This window comes from Maniola hyperantus, chromosome 13 (genome assembly GCF_902806685.2).
Source record: "Maniola hyperantus chromosome 13, iAphHyp1.2, whole genome shotgun sequence".
NCBI classification, from domain to species: domain Eukaryota; kingdom Metazoa; phylum Arthropoda; class Insecta; order Lepidoptera; family Nymphalidae; genus Maniola; species Maniola hyperantus.
In genome coordinates, this window is record NC_048548.1 from 520,429 (window position 1) to 544,818 (window position 24,390).

The 24,390-nt window shown below is 40.7% G+C and overlaps 1 protein-coding gene across 6 annotated transcripts in view; it reads left to right on the forward strand.

Moving 5' to 3' along the window:
* lqf (epsin homolog lqf) overlaps positions 1-22,105 on the forward strand; it is a 43,417-nt gene extending 21,312 nt beyond the window's left edge. For 4 of the 6 annotated variants that reach the window (XM_069502406.1, XM_069502408.1, XM_069502409.1 and 1 more), the window contains exons 2-14: positions 3,705-3,794; positions 9,047-9,338; positions 10,052-10,224; positions 11,173-11,369; positions 12,076-12,129; positions 14,006-14,171; positions 14,712-14,753; positions 16,618-16,755; positions 17,415-17,565; positions 18,077-18,264; positions 18,494-18,724; positions 18,861-19,017; positions 19,111-22,105. In XM_069502406.1, coding sequence (XP_069358507.1) covers positions 3,705-3,794; positions 9,047-9,338; positions 10,052-10,224; positions 11,173-11,369; positions 12,076-12,129; positions 14,006-14,171; positions 14,712-14,753; positions 16,618-16,755; positions 17,415-17,565; positions 18,077-18,264; positions 18,494-18,718 — 1,716 coding nt within the window. In that variant the 3' untranslated portion in view covers positions 18,719-18,724; positions 18,861-19,017; positions 19,111-22,105. The remainder of the gene's footprint in view (positions 1-3,704; positions 3,795-9,046; positions 9,339-10,051; positions 10,225-11,172; positions 11,370-12,075; positions 12,130-14,005; positions 14,172-14,711; positions 14,754-16,617; positions 16,756-17,414; positions 17,566-18,076; positions 18,265-18,493; positions 18,725-18,860; positions 19,018-19,110) is intronic. The other 2 variants (XM_069502410.1, XM_034974542.2) reach the window with 2 other exon arrangements.
* Positions 22,106-24,390: the final 2,285 nt, after the last annotated feature.

Here is a 24,390-nt window from a genome sequence, read left to right on the forward strand (position 1 = left end):
AGCTTGCATCCCGGGGAAGGACATAGGCTTTTTATCTCAGAAAATCAAAGAGTTCCCACGGGATTTTAAAAACCTAAATCCACGCGGACGCAGTCGCGGGCATCATCTAGTTAAAAAATAAAAAAACAATTTTGTAGTTTTTGAGGCCAAAACTTGATTCTTTGAACATCCGAAATGTGTCACAACACCGCTTTTGGGACGCATATCGCCTTAAACCATAACTCCGAAAAGCTAGAGGTGCGTGCCCGGGATCGAACCCCCTATCTCCCGATTAGACAGACGTCTTAACCACTAGGCAAGAAACCAAATAAAAGAACCATATGTGTCCAAATATTAAGTCGGCTGTAAACAATAGAAACCTAACAGTAACATTGCGGGCTTCCACGGTATCGATTTCAGATTAAAACCCCCTTAATTGCATTGTAGGTACCTACCTACTGTCTAGCCCTACCTTGGCCTAAACACTTGACGGACACAGATCTGTTGCACGTGTTCAGTCTGTTCACAGAGTGAACTAGAGCTACGATATCAGTAACCTTATTATAAATGCGAAAGTGTTAGTTTGTTGGTTTATTGGTTTGTCCTTCAATCACGTCGCAACGGTGCAACGGATTGACGTGATTTTTTGCTCGGGTATAGATAAAGACCTGGAGAGTGACATAGACTACTTTTTATCCCGGAAAATCAAAAAGTTCCCACGGGATTTTTAAAAAACTTAATTCCACGCGGACGAAGTCGCGGGCATAAGCTAGTGTCAAATATTAGGCTATTAGCTGGTGCCCGTGACTTCGTACGCGTGAATTTAGATTTACAAAAATCCCGTGGGAACCCTATGATTTTTCGGGATAAAAAGTAGCCTATCTCACTCTCCAGGTCTTCAACTATATCCGTGCAAAAAATCAGGTCAATCCGTTGCTTCGTTGCGGCGTGATTGAAGGACAAACCAACAAACCAACACACTTTCGCATTTATAATATGGGTAATGCCGTAATGATAGTAACGTGAAATCAAAGAAAAATAGGGCTACATTAGTCTACTGCAGGTTTCCTCACGATGTTTTCCTTCACCGTTAAAGCAAGTGATATTTAATTACTTAAAACGCACATAACTCTGAAAAGGTAGAGGTTAGAGATCAAACCCCCGACCTCCGATTAGAAGGTGGACATCCTAACGACTAGGCTATCACAGCGTTATCACATACTCTATTGATAATCTTATTGGTCCGCTAACCACTTCTCTAGTCCGCTTCATATTACAGGCACCCTAAATGTGTATACCTACATTTAGTTTATTGTAATTCCCATAAGTTAAGTAATCAAATTACCAGAAATTGCTCAGGACAATGTACTCTATTAAAATTGTCCTTTATTATTTTTATCACGCATGACCTTTACATTCAAGCGATAAGCTATCTGCATAGTACATACCTACATTGTAAACATTAAGTTACGAGCAGACAAGCTTTTACCCCCGACTTCTTCTTTAATCCAGCCCACAGAGAATTCAACCTTGCGTACTATAGATATGTGCGTTTTAATAAAATATCACTTACATAAACGGTGAAGGAAAACATCGTGAGGAAACCTGCAAGCCTGGGTGTTCCCCATAATGTTCTCAAAGGTGTGTGAAGACTGCCATTCCGCACTTGGCCAGCAGTACAGCATTGTAGACTATGGCCAAACCCTTCCCGGGATCGAACCCCCGAATAGGTGGCCAAAGTCTACTGGGCTAGCAGGAAACGTGTAGAGGAGGTATTGTACAAAGGCAAGATCGTGATTGCCGGCAGGTTATTTGGTGCAGGTAAACAAAGCACGCCGCACGCCCGTCTTCTACCTAGTCGCACTTTTATTTATACCCAGAAAGCTTATTGACCTGCGTAGATATACGAGATAACTAAACATGTCACTGATAGGAGACTAGGTGATAGGACTTTGACTCCGCGGCCTCCTTCTTGAACATTACTGGTTTTTTTTAAAATAGAGATAGCGAGCAAACGAGCAGGCGGGTCATCTGATGTTAAGTGATTACCGCCGCCCATGAACATTTGCAGCACCAGAGGAACCGCCGTTACGTTGCCCGCCTTTTAGGAATTTGTTGGTCCGCCGCTTGAATAACCCCATGTTGTAATCTAATGGGAACACCGCCGATGGGAGTTCCACAGTTTGCATGTGCGTGGAAAGCAGGATCTGGCACAGCGGACGGTCGAAGTGCACCAGACACCCAGGTGGTAAGGGTGAAATTCCTTACGGTGGCGCGCGGTGCGGTTGTAGAAAAATGAGGGTGCAATGAGGTCAAAAAGCTCTTCAGAGCACTCTCCATTATAAAAGCGATAGAACACGCATAGAGAGCTAACGTCTCTGCGGTGCTCCAGGCTTTCCAACGAGCCGGTTAGTTTGGGATCGTCCACAAGTCGAACAGCCCATTGCCCTCCAGCGCCATGGTGTCTTAGTGAGATATTGGCCTACGTGTCATTCGCTCGTGACGCGCGTGCGTGTGCGTGCGGCGCTTTGTTTACGCCGCACCAAAATAACTCGAAAACATGCGCGCTATCACGATCTTGTCTTTGTGGTTGTACATTTGTTTGGTTTACGTCAGGTTTTTTTTAAAATTTATTGACTAGCGCTTGGTTGCAATTAGACCTAGTGGCAATTGATAGCTTATAGGATATCTTAATCTGCGGCCCAGCTGCGAGCGGGTGCGTCCTGCGGGGCGGCCAGCTACACTTCTAAATATGCCACTGACTGATCTGCCAACGCACAGCTCAAACTACTGGACGGATCGGGCTGAAATTTGGCATGCAGATAGCTATTATGACGTAGGCATCCACTAAGAAAGGATTTTTGAAAATCCAACCCCTAAAGGGATGAAATAGGGGTTTGAAATTTGTTTAGTCCACGCGGACGAAGTCGCGAGCATAAGCTAGTCTCTTAATATTTACAAGAAATTGGAAGGAAGGCGCGTGTCTAATCGAGTGTCCTAATCGAGAGCTGGTTGGAGAGCAAGTCATCGCGCCTGCTGGCCGCCCCGCAGGACCAGGACCTGGGCCGCGGGCTCACCTTGAACCTGGGCGATTTCGTAAAACCTGTATATTTTATCATTGTTTTTTTTGTTTTGTTTTTTTTTTTTAAAAAAAGAATATTAGCCATGCTAAATGATTAATATTCCCCTTTCCTCTCCAATTAAGCGTCAAGCTTGTGCTAGGAGTAGGTACGACAATAGTGCAACGGGCGGGGTTTGAGTTTGAACCGTCGACCTTTCGGTTTTCAGTCCACTCCTATACCGGTTGAGCTATTGAGGCTCTTATTATCTCAATTGTTGTGATTGGCTGGATTTGTGCTATTCTTGTTACAACAATGCATTGTAGCCAATAGTGAGCGAGCGTCAACCAATCAGAGGTGAATGCGATCGTGACATTGTAGCTGTCATTCTGCCGCAATCGCGCAGCTGTGGCCCTACCGCGGTTGTTTGACAGCTACAATGTCACAATCGCAATCATCTCTGATTGGTTAATGCTCGTTCACTATTGGCCACAATGCATTGTTGCAACAAGAATGGCACAAATTCAGCCAATCAGAACAATTGAGATTGTAATAATGATTGATGTAGGTTTTAGACAATCGCCCTACTGTATAACTTCTACTGATAGATAAAGTTCTCTTTCAAAGTTACTGCATTTTGTTTAGTTGTGTTTTTTGTTGTTGCAGATGCCCCGCTCCCGGGACGATATGCAAGTAAACGTGGCGGGCCTAAGGAGAAATATTAAAAACCTCGCGCACAACTACTCAGATGCCCAGGTAAATATATTTATATGCATAATAGTTTTTAAAGCCGTGCCGCCAAGCGATTTAGCGTTCCGGTACGATGCCGTGTAGAAACCAAAGGGGTATGGGTTTAATAAAAACTGCCATACCCCTTCCAGGTTAGCCCGCTATCATCTTAGACTGCATCATCACTTACCACCAGGTGATATTGCAGTCAAGGGCTAACTTGTATCTGAATTTAAAAAAAAAAAATTATCGTGCAAAATGTCGAAAAAATACAACTTATCTACTCGTGTGGGACTTCTTTCTTTCTTTCTTCTTTCTTTTTTTTAAAAAGAATATTAGCCATATTAAATGAGTCAGGCTTGTGCTAGGAGTAGGTACGACAATAGTGCAACGGGCGGGGTTTGAACCGTCGACCTTTCGGTTTTCAGTCCACTCCTATACCGGTTGAGCTATTGAGGCTCTAAAAGGACTTCTGTACTACATTTGTATTTTTGCCCTCGGTGCGCGAGCCTGACTCGCACTTGACTATTTTTTTTTTCTTTATATTATAATATGTCCATCCTCGGAATGTAGGTACGCTAACTCTGTACCTTTCATCAAAGTCGGTTAATAAAACCAAAATATTGAAATTAAAATGACAAAATATAGCTTTTTTTTTTTTTACTCGGATACAAGTTAGCCCTTGCCTGCATTCTCACCTGGTGGTAAGTGATGATGCAGTCTAAGATGATAGCGGGCTAACCTGGAAGGGGTATGGCAGTTTTTATTAAACCCATACCCCTTTGGTTTCTACACGGCATCGTACCGGAACGCTAAATCGCTTGGCGGCACGGCTTTGCTGGTAGGGTGGTAACTAGCCACGGCCGAAGCCTCCCACCGGACCAGACCAGAAATTTAGAAATTATAAAATTCCAAATCCCTGCCAGGAATCGAACCCGGGACCTCCCACTATTAAGACCACAGCGCTCACCACTGCGCCAGGGAGGTCGTCAAGCTTTTGAGAGTAAATTGTTTTTTTCATTATTATTTTAATTACCTACATTAATAATTCCATTCCATCAGCCTGTATTAATCATGATTCAAGCCAAATTACGTAGAATGTGAACGAGGAATCGATGCGAGATAAGATAGCTATATACAATCATCTTTAGTCATGATGGTTTCATTTGGACATACCTATTGTATAATCATGGTGAATCTTATAAGGAAACGAACAGACATGACACATTTCTCCATTTTAAAAAGATAATGTTCCTCTAAACCGATTGTGGTCACACGTATACAAACTAACTCTATTGTCATAATAGTGTTAACTTTGTAAAAACCGGCCAAGTGCGAGTCAGGCTCGCGCAATGAGGGTTCCGTACTACAGTCGTATTTTTTCGACATTTTGCACGATAATTCAAAAACTATGATGCATAAAAATAAATAAAAATCTGTTTTAGAATGTACAGGTGAAGACCTTTCATATGATACCCCACTTGATTTAGTTATCTCACTTCGAAAGTTGAAAATACTAATTATTAGTTCATGACCACGGTTTTCAGATTTTTCCCCAAATGTCAGCTATAAGATCTACCTACCTGCTAAATTTCATGATTCCAGGTCAACGGGAAGTACCTTGTAGGTTTCTTGACAGATAGACGGACAGACAGACAGACAACAAAGTGATCCTATAAGGGTTCCGTTTTTCCTTTTGAGGTACGGAACCCTAAAAATCGGTAAGTGCAAGTCGGACTCGCACTCGAAGTCTCTGTCACTGATACCTATAACGTTTTATCGGTCTCAAGGACAGAGGCAATTCTCTATGTAAATCCTCTATTTCCTTCTAAAGGTCGATGTACATTATTTTCTGCCACGTACTGTAGGTAAAAAAGCTGTGATAGCCTAGTGGGTAGGACGTCCGCCTTCTAATCGGAGGTCGGGGGATCGATCCCGGGCACGGACCTCTACCTTTTCAGAGTTATGTGCGTTTTAAGTAATTAAATATCACTTGCTTTAACGGTGAAGGAAAACATCGTGAGGAAACCTGCATGCCTGAGAATTCTCCTAATGTTCTCAAAGGTGTGTGAAGTCTAACCAATCCGCAGATGGCCAGCGTGGTAGACTATGTTCGAACCCTTCTCACTCTGAGAGGAGACCCGTGCTCTGCAGTGAGTCGGCAATGGGTTGATCATGATGATGATGATGACTCTTGATGACGTATGTTGGTTTACGACGTCCGTGCCTCGGCCGCGTTAGCCAACCAGTCCGATTAACATCGTAGCTTTATGGTAATTACTGAATTACCATAAAGCTACGACTACGAAAGCTAGGCTTTATGATAACTAGCTGCCGGTCTTGCCGCCTGACCTACATTAGACCAGCGTTAAACCTAGATCGAACCCGCAATTCTTATCACGTAATCGACGGCGTTACTCGTAAATACACACACACGAATTAGCGGAACACAAAAATTTTTTTTACAAAAAAAATAAAAACCGACTTCGATACACAAACACTAAAAATTGAAAAATAATTTAATTAGAGTTAATATAGTTCCATAATAATACTTTTTGGTGCCGGTGCCAATTAGCTTTAGCTGCGCGAATCGTCTAGACTTCATATTTTATGAGACTCCACAATGGCACCTAATTGGCACCGACCCCAAAAAATATTATTATGGAAAAATAACTTAATTTATTACCGAATATATTATGAATATATTCGTTCGTTATATGAGAATATATTCGGTAATAAATTAAATTATTTTTCAATTTTTAGTGTTTGTGTATCGAAGTCGGTTTTTTTTTTTGTAAAAAAAAATTATTTCACAATTTTTAGTGGCTCCATGGTATTAAAATATGCTATGCCTGGTTAAAAATCTACTGTTTACCTACTAAGCTATTACACTGATCGCGAGCAATTTACTCTTATCCGTTGAGGAGTTCCATTATCTATCTTCGAAGATGTTCATCAGATCTTCACCAACTTTGAAGTATACCCTTTCAAACAAAAAAAGAATTTTCAAAATCGGTCCAGGCGTCTTCGAGTAATCAGGTAACATACATAAAAAATAAAAAATAAAAAATAAAAAAAAGATTCCGACGAATTGAGAACCTCCTCCTTTTTTTAAAGTCGGTTAAAAAGTGGCCTATGTCCTTCCCCGAGATGTATATATTAACTCTGTAAATAACAAATAACATCCAAATAACATCCAAATCGGCTAAACTGTTGGGCCATGAAAAGCTAGCAGACAGACAGACACACTTTCGCATTTATAATATGGATAATAGCCAAAGAGGAAGCATCTCATTTCCTTCCTCACGACCAGTATGCCTATCAACAAATACATCACACCAATCTAAATATACGCGATCACTTGATATTTTGGTGTATGGACTGCCTTAATTGGTGTTTATTCATATCTGGGACAGTTTTGTAGGGTTCCATACCTCAAAAGGAAAAATTCTTATAGTAGCCATCTCATTTCCTTCCCGACGGACCAGCATGGAGCATACCAATCAAAAAAATACATATTCCACGAAACTTGTTAACCAAAACACGCGCTGGTCATCCTAGGATGTTAATTAACATTCAGCTGTGGTACACCAATCTAAATATACGCGATCAGTTGATATTTTGGTGCATGAACTGTCTTAATTGGTGTGTATTTGTATTTTGTAAAATGCTTAATTTATGTCCGACTAGATGATGCATGCAACTTTGTCCGCGTGGATTAGGTTTTTTTTAAAATTCCGTGGGAACTCTTTGAATTTCCGGGATAAAAGTAGCCTATGTCCTTCCCCGGGATGTAAACTAACTTTGTACCAAATTACATCAAAATCGGTTTAACTGTTGGGCCGTGAAAAGCTAGCAGACATTCGCATTTATAATATTATTTATTTTATTTTTATTATTCATGTACCAAAAATTGTAGTTACAAAGTAATAATAATTTAAGTTACATTGGAAATGCTTAGCTCTAAACAGAGATTTCTTCCAGCTTCCCTATTATCCGTTCAGCTTATTAGCGTGGAAAGTATGCTGTATGGATAGTATCCTGACTATGGATTGTAGCTCATTTCCTTCCTCATGACCTGCTGGGCGATTGCGGGAGAATGACAGCTCCAATGTCACGATCGCAATCACCTCTGATTGGTTGACGCTCGCTCACTATTGGCTACAATGCATTGTTGCAACAAGAATCGCACAAATTCAGCCAATCACAACAATTGAAATTGTAATAATGATTGATGCAGGTTTTACGAAATCGCCCTACAGCTGCTCGATTGCGGTAGAATGACAGCTACAATGTCACGATCTCAATCACCTCTGATTGGTTGACGCTCGCTCACAATAGTGAGCAAGCGTCAACCAAGCACTTGCAACAAGATGTTGCAAACACCGTTGCAACAAGATTTGCACCAATTCAACCAATCAGAACAATTGAGATTGTAATGATTGATGCAGGTTTTACGAAATCGACCAATTAATTCTTTCTTTGACAATATCTTAGATCAATTGATTAAGTTTTTTCCTTTCCTCGACCACTATCAGCCGTTTTCATGCGAATTTGTTATGAGTCACCATGTTCACATGTTGTACAAACTTCGGTTATCGCCGGAATTTGGAAATTTCGGCGATATACAGCTGATGTTCTTTAGTATGACTAACTCCAAACTGAACTTTGAACGATTCTTCCCAAGAATCATGTGTCAGACCCGGAAGTAAACTAATCAATTGGTCCATGTTATAATACCTAACCGTTTTTTTTATTCATTACTAGCTGAGCCGGTGAACTTCGTACCGCCTAACATTTTTCAGGAATTTTTAATTTTTTCTCCCCGTAAGAACCATCCTCGTACTTCAAGAAATATTATAAAAAAGAATTAGCGAAATCGGTTCAGCTGTTCCCGAGATTTGTGATCAGCAACACATTCAGCGATTCATTTTTAACCGACTACAAAAAAGGAGGAGGTTCTCAACTCGTCGGTTTTTTAAAAAAATATGTATAGAGAATAGGCAAACGCTTGACCACAATCACACCTGATGGAAAGTGATGATGTGGCCTAAGATGGGCGTTCACCTAGAAGATGCCTCTATCACAGATGGTGGAAGAGTACTTATTCCAAACCTTTGCCATGCGTATGAGGAATGATGACGCAAAACGTTTCGTGCGTGTAGATAGGATGTCGACGACATAAGGATGGAAACTCGCCTCGAAAGTTTTACGATTTATTTGAACCCATCAAAGGTGAAAGGCATAAAGCATAACCCAGATTGTTTTTCTCATTCCAGGTCAAAGTGCGCGAGGCAACTTCAAATGACCCATGGGGCCCATCCAGCACGCTCATGGCGGAGATCGCCGACCTCACGTACAACGTCATGGCGTTCACGGAGATCATGCAGATGATATGGAAGCGGCTGAACGACCACGGCAAGAACTGGCGGCATGTGTACAAGGCGTTGGTGTTGATGGAGTACCTGATAAAGACTGGTAGTGAAAAGGTCGCCATGCAATGCAAGGAGAACATATTCGCTATACACACGCTCAAGGACTTCCAGTATATGGAGGAGGGAAAGGACCAAGGTTAGTTGTTTTTCAGTGTAGCCCTTGATTTTTACAGGTTTTAAAATTTTCGCTTTTTTAAAAATAGCTGAGAGCAGGAACAGGTAGAGCAGTTTGCTTAAGGTTTAGGCTTAGGTTAAGGCTTAAGGTGTGAACACTTCATTAGCGTGATGACAGCCAGAGAATCTGCTCAACGACTTAGCTCGACGACTCGACTGCGATACGTTGTCTACGAAGTATAAATTGTATTGAATGGGTACATATTCCATTTGTCACCATGCCTGCTTCGATGTTAATTGTGTCTGTTTTCTTATCTATCCTTATCTATCTCTGATTGTATTTACAACGCCTACCAAATTGTGTAATAGAACGTCATATAGCAATGATGGCATGTGCCATCATGTAGCTCAGTTTATTAGTTACACAACTGCCCAAAAAAAGGTGTGTTTCAGGGTTCATGTATGTGACGTTATTTTATTCCACCATTTCTAAATGCTTGAACAGATTTCAAAGTATGGGGTATCGTTAAAATCCTTACAACTCTCGATAGCACAACGGTTAAACAAGCGGGCTGAAATCCGAAAGGTCACCGGTTCAAACCCCACCCGTTGGACTATTGTCGTACCTACTCCTAGCACAAGCTTTACGCTTACTTGGAGGGAAAAGGGGAATTTTAGTTGTCATGATAAACTTGGCTAATATTCCTTTAAAAAAACTTTACTTTATACTTCCAGGACTAAATGTTCGAGAGAAAGCGAAACAGCTGGTGAACCTGCTGAAGGATGAGGAGCGACTAAAGAACGAGCGAGCGCGGGCGCTTAAAGCGAAGCAGCGCTTTGCGCAGAGTGCCAGCGCTTTCGGCAGCGACGGCGCTTTGGACACGCCGACCAGCCCCAGCTACCCCGCGGTGAGTGTCTCAGACGTGGGGTGACCAATCAACATTGAGCTGTGCTGCGCTGATGTGCTCAGCTAAGCTAACTTTTGTGGTACTATGTTTTTTGTACAAAAAACATTGAGCCGCGCGGTGTGCGAGTGCGACAGCGCGATATGCGCATGCGCACATGTGGCTCCCTCGAGATATCACAAAAATATGCGTAATTCCAAACGTCTAATTCCAAAGGAGATCGCCCGTGAACGGGCCCTCTTTTGTGGCGTCGTGTCAAAACTTAAATTAAATTTTTTTTAAATGTGTTATTTTTTTACGATTATGTTTTATAACGACTTTTTTTCACTCTATTATTGAAAATATCCACAATTACAGTTAGAATCGTAAACATGCATTTATTTTGAAGAAGAAGTATTAATTAAATATAACCTCAATATCAGCAATATAAAAAATAAGATTTATTTATAACCTGGGTGAATAAATAGAAATCGTTTGCAGAATATAAAGAGTTAATTATTTGTCTACAAAATAAAATTAAAACCATGGTGACATAACAATTACATTAGGGGGGGCCCAAAGCTCCTAAGAAAATGGGCAATCTCTTTTTCACTTTCTGTTTTCGACTAAAAAATCTTGTATCTCAAGCAAAATTCATTCGCCCGGCCTCTCTAGGGGTGAGGTGCGGTTAGAGGTAAAGGGTGGCACGCGCAGATTACGTTTTTTCCGTCATCTATGGAAACATCACTATTGTAGGCTCCACCCGCCAACGAGATGTTGCTTCGATGAAGCGGGCTCTTAAGGCAACGTAGAATAACATTACCAAACGTTGATTCACGTTGTTCACACATCATGCACCTCGCTCGTGATATGTCTGTATGTCCCTCCCGTAAATGTTGCAAAAGCGTGCTCTCACGTTCGATTTGATGTGAGCATGGATGGCTCTTAAATTCTTTTTTATCTATTCCTCAGCTAAACAGTGAGCCAGCGGAGTGGACAGGGGGTCGCGAGTCGGAACTGGCGCGACCTCTGACGGCGGGAGAAGAGGAGTTGCAGCTACAACTGGCGCTCGCCATGTCGAGGGAAGAGGCGGAGAGAGAAGAGAGACGCAGGAGATCCGACGATGTACGGCTTCAGCTCGCCATTAGCCAATCGCAGAACGACTTCCAGTGAGTAATGAGTACCTTAATTTTTATTTAGGCAAGGAGGGTTTAAGGCATCTCTAAAAATATATAAATTGCCTGGCTAGGAAAATTGCTGGCAACTATATAACCCAGCAAATAATACATACGAAAACAGGAGGGTTTAAGCCGTCTCTGAAAAAGATAGAAATTGTCCGGCTATTAAATTACTGGCAACTAGATTATAGTTCAGCAAGTATTGCCTACATGAATGGTGAGCTTAAAGGTCTAAAATAAAATATAAAAATTGCTGGCCTATACTTCAAATTTTTTTGCTGGAAAATCTAAAAGTCAGCACCTGATTTTCGAGAAACCTAAATCCTCGCTGACGAAGTTGCAATCTAGTAATACAGTAAAATCTATTAAATTGGCTGTGACAGACAGACAGACTGACACAAAGAGATCTGACCCTGAGCCTAGACATAGATGTAGATTTAACAAAATCTAAATATATAAAACGAAAAGGTGACTGACTGACTGACTGATCTATCAACGCACAGCTCAATCTACTGGACGGATCGGGCTGAAATTTGGCATGCAGATAGATATTATGATGTAGGCATCCGCTAAGAAAGGATTTTTGAAAATTCAACCCCTAAAGGGGTGAAATAGGGGTTTGAAAATTTGTGTAGTCCACGCGGACGAAGTCGCGAGCATAAGCTAGTGTAATAATATAAAGTGTTTGTATTCACAGAACCGACGACCTTCGTCCGCAGTTGTCCGTCAGCCAATCGCAATACGGCCTCCAGTAAGTTAATACAACAATACACTGCGACATGACTATCTTGGCGCGTGGCGAAAATCGGAACTAACGTTGCCGTCAACTGTCCCCTTTGTTCTTGTTTGAATATTCTAAGACTTTGTCCTCCAACAGCGCCCCCCTGTCAATAAACGCCAAGAGCAAGTACTGAACGGGCGCCCTCCCGCAATTCGGCCCATATAACCGAGAGGTTGGTGGGGCCATGGGAGGAGGAGGGTTGCCCCCCTGTCAATGGCACCGATTCCGTTGTCTTTCTCTAAACTAAATTTAGAGTATCTGCATCCTTTTTAACCGACTTCAAAAAAAGGAGGAGGTTCTCAATTCGTCGGAATCATTTTTATTTTTTTTTATTGTATGTTCCCCGATTACTCGAAAACGCCTGGACCGATTTTGAAAATTCTTTTTTTTGTTTGAAAGGGTATACTTCAAAGTTGGTCCCATTTCAATTTGGTGAAGATCTGATGAACATCTTCGAAGATAGATACTGGAACTCCTCAACGGATAAGAGTAAATTGCTCGCGATCAGTGTAATAGTTTAGTAAACAGTAGATTTTTAACCAGTCATAGCATAATTCCATGGGGCCACTAAAAATCGTGAAAAAATTTTTTTTACAAAAAAAATAAAAACCGACTACGATACACAAACACTAAAAATTGAAAAATAATTTAATTTATTACCGAATATATTATGTATACAAGAGTTAATATAGTTCCATAATAATACTTTTTGGTGCCGGTGGTTTATTTTTTTTGTAAAAAATTTTTTCTTTTTAACAATGCTAAAAAGGGACAGAACATGAACGTTACATTTAAACACTAATTTTTAGTGCACGCTACAAATTTAAACAGTAGGCTCGCGGCTGACAACTGAAGTCAAGAGGTTTGACAGCTCTAAATTAAATTTAAAACTGTCAAACTGCGTCTGTCCCTTTCATATTACATTACTAAGAAGAGGATGCGAATACTCTAAAATTTGGTTGTGCTCAGAATCAGTACCAACGTCATTCAAGTGCCAAGAGAGCCTTGTCGCACTGCAGTATAATATCCTTACCCTTCCTAACCCTTCCCACAGATTAGAGCAATACCTCCAAGCCCAGGTCCTTTACCGTGAAAGCGACTCTATGTCGTTGGAACAGAGTCGATGTTGGCTGTTGGGCTGTCTCCAGTGCTTCCAACCAATGTAATTGAGTTAGTGCGTTTATACCTCAGAATAAATACCTGTAGAAATAGCCCTATTGTGACTCTTAGGGTGAGATCTATAGATCGCACTCTGACTTAGCCTAGACTTAAGACAGAGCGAAAACGAGACAGAGCTATATCTCTCACTTGCCATCTGCTTCATCACTGATGGTAAGGTGAGATAGCAGTCATAGGGTCACTTGTATAACAAAAAGCCGGCCAAGTGCAAGTCCGTACTACAGTCGTATTCTTTCGACATTTTGCAGGATATTTCAAAACCTATGATGCATAAAAATAAATAAAAACCTGTTTTAGAATGCACAGGTGAAGACCTTTCATATGATACCCCACTTGATATAGCTATCTTACTTAGAAAATTGAAAATACTAATTATTAGTTCATGACCACAGTTTATTTATTTTTGTGTGGTTTAACCCTAAATTCACGGTTTTCAGATTTTTCCCCAAATGTCAGCTATAAGATCTACCTACCTGCCACATTTCATGATTCTAGGTCAACGGGAAGTACCCTGTAGGTTTCTTGACAGACAGACAACTAAGTGATCCTATAAGGGTTCCGTTTTTCCTTTTGAGGTGCGGAACCCTAAAAACACATATATTATAATAGAGTTTGGTTGTAGTTCTTTAACATAACCACGTTTCTAAAACTAAACTGATATTCTCAGAGCAACTCCGTCAGACAAGAAGTCAGATCAGCAGTCCCACCTGCTGGACCTGTTGGATGTGAACCTGGGACCGCCGGCGCACGCCCCGCCGCCCGGCCCCGGCGCGCCCCTCGACCCCTGGGGGCTACCTTCGCCGCCTGCGCACGCGCCGGTCGCGAGAAGACAGGTAACTATACTTGCGATAAATTGGATAAAGAATGGCGTCGATTCTATTGTGTTTTTCTAAACTAAATTTATAGTTTCTGCATCTTTTTCTTTTTAATATTGCTAAAAAAGGACGGAACATGAATTTTACATTTAAAGAATCCAAATTTTAGTGCACGCTACAATTTTAAACAATAGTCACGAGATATGACGGCTCTAAATTAAATTTAAAACTGTCAAACTGTGTCTGTCCTTTTCATATTACATTAAGTAAGAAGAGGATGCGAATACTCTATAATTTAGTTGTGCTCAGAATCAGTACCAATGTTTACTATACCCTATCCGTGGTAAGAAGTTAGTATAGCGCTCTCTCTGTTACGTAATCCCATACAAATGACAGAGAAAAAAAATCTCAATGGGTGTTAACCATTTTGAGTCACCAACCAATCACAAACGATACTATGTGTTCAAAATAAGTTACCAATGTTTTTAGAAAACATGTTGTTCTTAACTAACTAACTAACTGGCCTGGACAGTAATCTACTATTGTTTATTTGACTAGTCCTTCCACTTGGAGTTTGTTCCGCCTGCAATGGAGCCTATGGTAAATGTAAAGCCTGACAAGAAAAATAAAATGTCTCGCCATATTGTGGAAAACCCGTGGAACTAAGCCTCAATAGCTCAACGGGTAAAGGAGTGGACTGAAAACCGAAAAGGTCGGCGGTTCAAACCCCGTCCGTTGCACTATTGTCGTACCTACTCCTAGCACAAGCTTTTTTTTTTTTTTTTAATAGATATAGCGAGCAAGCGAGCAGGCGGGTCACCTGATGTTAAGTGATTACCGCCGCCCATGAACATTTGCAGCACCAGAGGAGCCGCCGATGCGTTGCCGGCCTTTTAGGTTGACGCTTAGTTGGAGAGGAAAGGGGAATATTAGTCATTTAACATGGCTAATATTCTTTTTATAAAATAAAAAAAAATAAAAAAAATATACAAGACCTTAGACTTAGACTGCCGTATTCAAAGTCGTTCAATCGTTACTTAAGTTTTGTTAAAACGAGACAGAGCTATATCTCTCACATAAATCTGTCTCGTTTTTACTAAACTTAAGTAACGATTAAGCGACTCTGAGTACGGCAGTTAGGCTGAGATCTATAGAGCGCACTTTGACTTTGCTCAGACTTAAGATTGAGTTAAAACGAGACAGATTTATGTGAGAGATATAGCTCTGTCTCGTTTTAACTCTGTCTTAAGTCTAAGCAAAGTCAGAGTGCGCTATATAGATCTCACCCTAAGTGACCATAATATACTAGTGGCGCCCCCAGAGCAAGTTTTTTTTCTGGTCAGGCTATAAAATATGTATAAGCTAGGAATAACGGACCTAATTAGATGTGGTTTTTACATTTTAACAGTTACTTTTGCTAATTAATATAAGTATGTTTAGAAAACATACTTTTTATGTATGTATGTTTAGAAAACATATTTTTCACCATATGCTAGAAAATTAATTACCTACCTATATTTTAGCAATTTTTTGCTAGTGAAAGAACAAAATTGTATAAAACTTCCTTATGCACTACACAAATTTCAAACCCGTATTTCAGTCCTTTAGGGGTTGAATTTTCAAAAATTCTTTCTTAGCGGATGCCTTCGTCATAATAGCTATCTGCATGCCAAATTTGAGCCCGATCCATCCAGTAGTTTGAGCTGTGCGTTGATCAATCAGTCAGTCAGTCACCTTTTCCTTTAATATATTTTAGATAACACGTGTTTCGTAGTAATTTCTATCTAACTAACCATGTGTCTGATTAGATTTGTCTTCATTCCTTGTTTGACCCCCTTAGTATTAATATTACCATCACAATATGCTCAGAATAAGGACTGTTAGAAGTAGCCCTATTGTGACACTTACTGTTAGAGCGAGATAGCTAAATGCATTGAAGCTCTAGTTAGAACGTGACAAAATGATTATGCTTTGTCCTTATCACCGTGGCCACTTTTTTTGGTTTGTCAAAATGTATTTGTACGTGAGTATTTGACAAACAACGTGAAGTGTAGAAGGAATGACATTTCACAAGTAAGAAAATCTGCTTGAGCGAGAGGGACTGAGGGGGCCACGCTGGTTGCAAATCTGGACATATCTGTGACAATATGCTATATAAAATTTTAGAATGTCGCTAACTAAAACCGAATGTACATTGTACACCAATGAAATACAGACCTTATTTTCTCGCCATTCCGTGCGATTCAAAAAATACGATTTTTGCGCAGGTTTAGTACGCGACAAGTGGGGGTAGGGACGCCACGCATACCCGCACAGCCCCCGCGCTGACCCGGGCGGGAGACCGTGGGTGACGTGCGGGTGTGCGGGGCGTCCCCCCGCCTCAAACCCGGACGTGTACCTACATCGGTGTAACTTATAATAGTGGTTGGTAGTAGTGTAACGTGGGCGTCCCCCGTGTGTACAGGAGACGTCACCGGACGCATGGTCGTCGGTGGCGAGCCCGGTGAAGGACCCGTGGGCGCCCGCCGTGCTGGGCGCCGCCTCGGGGCTGGGCGCCGCGGGCCCCGCCGACCCGTGGGCGCCGCTGGCACTGGTAGCTAATGTTAGTTATCGACATATTTTACTTGCACTTTAATATTAATAATCCATAATAATGCGAAACAAATGCGAAAGTGTGTGTGTCTGTATGTCTGCTAGCCTTTCACGGCTCATCCGTTCAATCGATTTTGATGTAATTTGGTACAGAGACAGCTTGCATCCGAGGGAAGGACATAAACTACTTTGTATCCTGGAAATCAAACAGTTCCCACGGGATTTTTAAGAACCTAATCCACGTGGATGAAGTCGCGGGCATCACCTAGTAATTATTAAATTACATATTTAATTGATTGAATTGATTACCACTTAAACTCACTTTTCCCCATACTAAACCTTTGTCCTAAGTTCGACAAAAGTACAAATTATTGGAAAAAGCATATTCAATAAATTTAAATACTTAATGATGGTTCAGGTTATTAAGATGAACTCTAAAAACATTCACTAAAATTAATAAAACAATTTATTTTATTTAAAAAACTGGAACCATGTCTCATTAACATCGTAATGACGTCATTTTGACGTCAGCCGAAATAAAAATGTACCATCAGCTCGAAACTTCAGTCTGGTGCTGACGTCACTAAAATGGCGGCCACGCGCATAAGCAATTTGCGGGACTTAACCCCTGCTGTTATACTAATGTTACCCGGTTCCTCTGTATGGCAGGGCCAGTCTGGCGTGTCGCCAGTGTCGCCGGCGTCGCTGCTGTCGTCGCCGTCGTCGGAGCTGGAGCAGTTCGACGCGCTGTCGCAGAGGCGCCACATTGCGCCCGACCTCGCGGACTCGGCGCCCGACCCCTTCGACCTTTCCTTATTAGGTGAGCTCTCATGTTGATGTTTTCCTTCACCGTTAAAGCAAGTGATATTTAATTACTTAAAACGCACATAACTCCGAAAAGTTAGAGGTGCGTGGCCCGGGATCGAACTTCCGACCTCCGATTAGAAGGCGGACGTCCTAGACCTCCAATTAGAAAGCGGTTGTCCTAGACCTCCGATTAGAAGGCGGACGTCCTAGACCTCCGATTAGAAGGCGGACGTCTTAAACCTAGTAGTAGTAGTGCTAGCTCTGATAGTCACTAGACTATCAGAGCTAGCACTACTACTACTAGCTAGCAGTGGCGTGCACAGGGTTTGAAGCCAGGGTAGGCATTAGTTAGGTAGGAACCTGTTTACTGGCAGGTCATAATGTAAAATTTGCATTAAGCTATTACAACTGGGGTAAGCAGTGCATTTATGCCTCTATGACCTGCACGCCACTGCTAGCTAGCTATACTTGTTAGCAATGGTCAAAACAATCTCAATGGTTAACATTTTGTACCTTATTTCCAGATAGCAGCCTTGCCCCTAAATCATCGGCGTCCCCAGCGGGTGGGGTAAAGAAGTCCCCCTCGGCGTTCCTGGGGGAAAACTCGTCCCTGGTCAACTTGGAGCGGTTACTACAACCCTCTGGCCCGGAGCCCACCGCGCCCAACCCCTTCACGAACGACCAGAGACAGTTGTTTGCGCCGCCACCGCCGGTTATTTTTTTTTTAATTATTATATTACAAGATGACGACGATTATTCGCATTATAAAGTGTGTATGTCGGTCTGACTGTTAGATTTTCACGGATTTCGGATTTTAACGAAATTTTGTACAGAGATAGCTTATATCCTGGGCAGGACAGAAAATCAAAAAGTTCTCACGGAATTTATAAAAACCTAAACGCGGTCATCAGGTAATACTAAATATATATTTTTATTCGCAGGCAAAACTATCAATAAACGAAATAAAACAACAGCAAATGGGGCTCAACCCGGGGCTGGCGTACCCCTCGCCCACGCCGGGCTTCAGCGCGCCGCCCGCGGGCATGGCGCCCACGATGCCCACGAGCCTGGGCGCCGCGGCCGCCGACCCGTGGGCGCCCGCGCGCGCCTCGTCGCCGTGGTCGCCGCCCGCCACCCGACACACGCCCAACCCCTTCCTCTCCTAGCCACAGGTAACTGTTGTATACTAGTAACTATCCGCCCACGAGCTTTGATGCTTTGGCGCCCGCGCCCATGGTTTTACTGACGTGCCCACGACCCAGTGCCCTTTTATCTTTAGTTTGCTAAGGGTTTTTATTGTATTTCCAGATGCGCCGTGACCCGGCGCGACCGCAGCGCCGCCTCGCGTGTGTCGCCACTTCGTTGTAACCACACTCACTATGTCGCTAGACGAAACTCGCACTGTAAGGCCCGACGTCCACATATAGTCGACGCATTTTAAACTGAGTCGTCGAGCTATCTGTCTGTTTCGCTCGCACTTACAGGTAGTAGGTAAGTGCGAGCGAAACAGACAGATAACTCGACGACTCATTTTAAAATTCGTCGACTATTAGCGGAGCAGAGAGCGGATGTGTATAGTCAAACAATCATATTTTTGAAAGATGACGCGATACTATTTTCGCTTCATTTATTATGAATCTGATTGGTTGACTGAAGACATCTCTCCTCTCTAATTAGGTGGAGTTGGAGATTGGACTAAATAACACGCATCTTTCAGTTCTTTCTGAAAAACTCTGACTATATCGAAAAGATAGACGCTTAAAGTACTAGTACTTTTGTAAGTTACACCGATGTACCTGCGCAGAAATCTTATTTTCGAATGGCGTGAAATATCTCAGCCAATCATAGCGCGCGTCCGTCCGCTATTGGTTGTTGGATACGCGGCATGTTTTGTACGTGCGAATTATGAGCGAGATAGCACTATACTCTCTTGTTCTTGTCACTTTAATGTAACGAACTTTCATTGACTGACACTATTGGCTAAAATGCACTTTTACAGCACGAATTCCATAAATTCAGCCAATCACAACACTTGAGATTGTAGCAATATTATAATGACAACTTTCGTGCTAAGGTTGCATATAACAAGTTGTCAATCGGCCTTCAAGATTACGCTTCACTTTAAACGCTCTTTCACGAATGCTCAGTCTATCTTTTCTGATTAGTCTGTGCTTAGGACAAAAAGCAATATGAGTATCATTTCAGCTCTGACTTCAAAAATAAAGAAAAAATAATAATTATTTCTGCTTCTAAGAGAATTTTGTATATTAAATGAAATGCGTTCTTTATATTATTAAATTAAATAAAATTTAAGTATTTATGTATTTTGACAAGATTATCCCTAATCGATGTTTTGCTTTAATCGATTTTGTTTCGTTTCAATATTTCGAGTGGTGTATCGATATGCGTGGATACTAAGAAGAAAAAACTATATTGTGGTGATAGGTTAAATTTTAAGGTAAGGTATATATATAGAGAGAGTTAGACGCTATGTAACTAAATACCTAATGTAAATGAACGTTTTATACGCTGCTACGAATAGTGTACTGTAGTAACAAAATTATGTGACTTTTGGTATAGTGATGGCAGTGGCGTGCAGGTCATAGAGGCATAAATGCACTGCTTACCCCAGTTGTAATAGCTCAATGCATATTTTACATTATGACCTGCCAGTAAACAGGTTCCTACCTAACTAATGCCTACCCTGGCTTCAAACCCTGTGCACGCCACTGCTTATGGGGCTAGAATTCATTATTAAGTTAAAAAATCATGATTTTTATTTACTCGTATTTTTACCATGAACGTCACGCTGTATGTCAGGTGATTAATGACGTCACAATAAATAAACGACAAATATTTTTCAATTTTTTAACATAAATATAGAGTAATTTCTGCGGGATTTTTTTTTTATGTTAAAAAATTGAAAAACATTTGTCGTTTACGCCTTGTGACGTCATTAATCGCTTTTCGTACAGCGTGAAGTTAGTAATTAATTAGTTAAACATAAATAAAAAATCATGATTTTTTAAATTATTCTCTTTAAAAATTAATTCTAGTCCCATGAACTACCGTTATACAAAAAATTCCGTCATTTTATTTCTACAGTCAAAAACCCTATTAGGGACGTTAAGCACTAGTCACACAGCATTCCATGCCCTGCTCTGATTTTGGATGACACATACAATGGCGCCGATTCTGAAGTTTTTCTCTAAACTAAATTTCACAGTATCACCATCTTTTTCTTTTTAATATTGCTAAGAAAGGACGAAAAATAAATTTTAAAACAAACACTTATAACACACATACAGTACGCGACAGAAAGTAATTTATTATTATTATTTATTATTTATTTATTTATTATTTAATTAGAACGGCCATAAAGCCAATTACACTAATTAAAATACGAGTACAAACTAACATAAACATACTTACAAAAATTAACAACTTAAAATTATAAATTTTAAAAAGCAAAATTATAAATTTTCACAAAAGTGCAAGATCTGACCCATGAGGTCAGCCCATTTGTCAGCAAATATGTCACAGCGAGGGGACTCCTTCAGCAGTGCGTTGAGTTATAATATAATGTATATCGGCCATTAGAATGACATTTCGGCTTTGTAGAGCGTTGTCTCTGTCACTCATACCGTTATGCCGTTTTGTCGGTTTCAACGACAGAGACAATGCTCTTCAAATCTGTTATCTGATTCTAAAGGTGGATGTACATTACTTTCTGCCGCGTACTGTACCACCATACAAACGTACGTATAGACCATACAAATTTAAACAATAGGCTCACGAGTGGCGCTTAGAGTCACAAGGTTTGACAGTTCTGAATTAAATTAAGTTTCTCTGTCCTTTTCTTATTACACTGGTGAGAAAAAGATGCGTTATATTAGGTGCCATGCCAATGTGGAGTCACAAAAGTTAAGAAGAGTAACCAGTCCGTGCGGCTTATTGGCACCGGCTCCAAAAATATTATAGAACTACACTAATTACTCTGGTATACATACTATTCTGTAAAAAAAATTTTTTAGTTTTATTTTATTTTAGTGTTTGAATCAATTAATATGTAGTGGTTTAGTTATTGAGGTTGTTTTTTTTTAATTAGTATTTTTATTAACTAAACTAAATGTGTTTTTACTCCTTCCATAATGTTCCCTGCGGAAAAGGACCAGTCAATTAAATTTAGAAATTATAGTAGGTACGATGAAATTATAGCATCATTTTCCTTGAGTCTATCCCACCAAATCGCGGGCAAAACCTAGAACAAAATAAAAAGAATGCAGACAGACAGACAGATTGCTGTGTGACTAGTGTTTTAACTAATAATGACATTAAAATGGAAACACCTGTCAAAGACATTTGGTGTCAAAATTGACAGTTCTTGTGTGAAGAGATGTCAAGTTTGACATCACAAATGTATAGGATTTCGCCCCAGTCATGTTCGTGTGTGTTCAGAACTAGGTGAAAGATTTTCTAAGTACAGTCCGTACAAAATGAGAACTCACGCGCCATTTTAGCTCCATGTGTCAACTGTCATGTCAAAAGTACGATTTACCTTTATACAGTGCGACAAGGCGCGTCTTCAGTCTTGGCGCGTGGCGAAAATCGGAACTAATGTTGCCGTCAAGTGTCCCCTTTGATCTTGTTTGAATATTCTAAGCCTTTGTTCTCCAACAGCGCCCCCCTGTCAATGTCATTCAAGTGCCAAGAGAGCCTTGTCGCAATGTAATAAGGACTAAAATCGTACTTTTGACGTGACAGTTGACACAAAAAGTTATAATGGCGCGTGAGAACTTAAAATTTATGCATTGTAGTAAAATGTATTGCATTAAATACTTTATGTATTCGATTATGTATTTTTTAATATTTAAAATTATTTTACTTTGCTTTTCTTATCGCTTTTAATTTATTCTAATTGACTAAAAAAAAGGATTTGATTGTTTTTATGTCTACTTTTTTTACCATTAATGACATAATGAAGTCTGTCTTAAAAGTATTTCTTTAAAAAACCTGTCCATGTACTCTTCTCCGTAGAAGTTGCTTTCCGAACCCATGGTAGAGTTCTAATGGTACACAAAATAAAGTCTCTATCATTTGCGATAATGCTGCACGACTGCCCAAAAAAGAGTATAATGTTTTCAGAGTTTTCATGCATGTATGTATGTATGTATGTATGTATGTATGTATGTGAGGCAACGATGCGCTTTCCGGTGCGAGGTCGCCATTCTAGCACTTTGGGACCCCAACGTGTATCGGTTGTACGAACTATGTGCCCTGCCCATTGCCACTTCAGCTTCGCAACCCGTTGAGCTATGTCGGTTACTCTGTTTATTATTTATGTTCACTTATATTTCACTATTTCTGAACGCACATATTTATGGTGGAACTAGCTGATGCCCGCGACTTCGTCCGCGGGAATTAGGTTTTTAATAAATCCCGTGGGAACTGATTTTCCGGTAAAAAAGTAGCCTATGTCACTCTCCAGGTCTTTATCTATACCCATGCAAAAAATCGCGTCAATCCGTTGCACCGTTGCGACGTGATTGAAGGCCAAACCAACAAACAAACACACTTTCGCATTTATAATAAGGGTAGGTACTGATAGCATAGGCAACATAGAACAATGTAATAGTATTGCGTTAGATCGACCGCATCGCACAACCCTATCGTCTATTTATAACACCAATTTATTGTCTATGTACTAATGTTAGTTCACACGATAGGGTTGCCCCCTAGCGGTCGAGTTTATGTCGGCAGTTTAAGTAATTAACTAGATTATACTCAAACACTCTCGCGATGCAATTATTTAAAAAAAAACCTTTTAGATTTCTTTATTCTAAAGTTTGCAAAAAATCATATATAGAAAGTTTTCTTTGGTATAGAAGTTTATTTTTATTCAATATAAAAACCTTTTGTCATCTGCATATTTGGTATTTATTTTTTGTTAGACTTGAAAACTGACTATAAAAAAGATTTTAAGTACTAATCTAAAAAATTCTTGACAGGATGTCAAGTTGCACTTAATGCAGTAATTTAATGACAGGTTTCCAAATATAAGTAATCGTTACAAAAAGTTGCCGTCGGCGATGACCCTTGCGGCGGTTACGCGCTCATACGATTTTTCCGATCCAAAAAATTACTACCGTAAAATGGACAACTTCTAAGCGTAGGACTGGGAGAAAATGCCACTAAATTTGTAGGACTGTGTTGCCATTTCATTGAATAAATATTTACTAAGCTGCATACAAAAAATCAGCTGATTATTCATAATTTTTATGACCTCGTTATTTGGACATAAATTCGGAGTGGAGGACCCTCAGTCATACATTTATTTTGTAGGACAATTGTTTTTCCGAGTTTATTATCCAATTATCTCAATGTTCAAAAAAATACTGTTATTCAGACAATTTCAACTACCCACCAAATCGACAAGTTAAGCACCTGCGCAGTATAGAGAATTTTCACAGAACAAAAGTTGGGCGTCTCGTGAAACGGAACCTACAGACGAAGAGGCATCCCTTGGCGGCTGCTGGACTGTTAGGATAAATTGCATCACGAGAGTGGGTCCGGTCCACAAGTCCGGCATCGGCGCGTGAGGAATGCAAATCGTGCCTTAGATACACTTGTGTAGTGTGGCGACTGACGTGCGACTGTTGCGCGACTGACGGGGGAATACGAACTACAACTCGGCGTCTCGGAGTCAATACCACGTCGTAGGTGGGGCATTGGCCCGAGTTTGGCACGCTATACATTGCGGGTATGAAAAATACTAAATCACTTAAACTACAAAATGAGGTTTCTTGTATAGGACTGTGTTTAGGTAGTATAACAATAA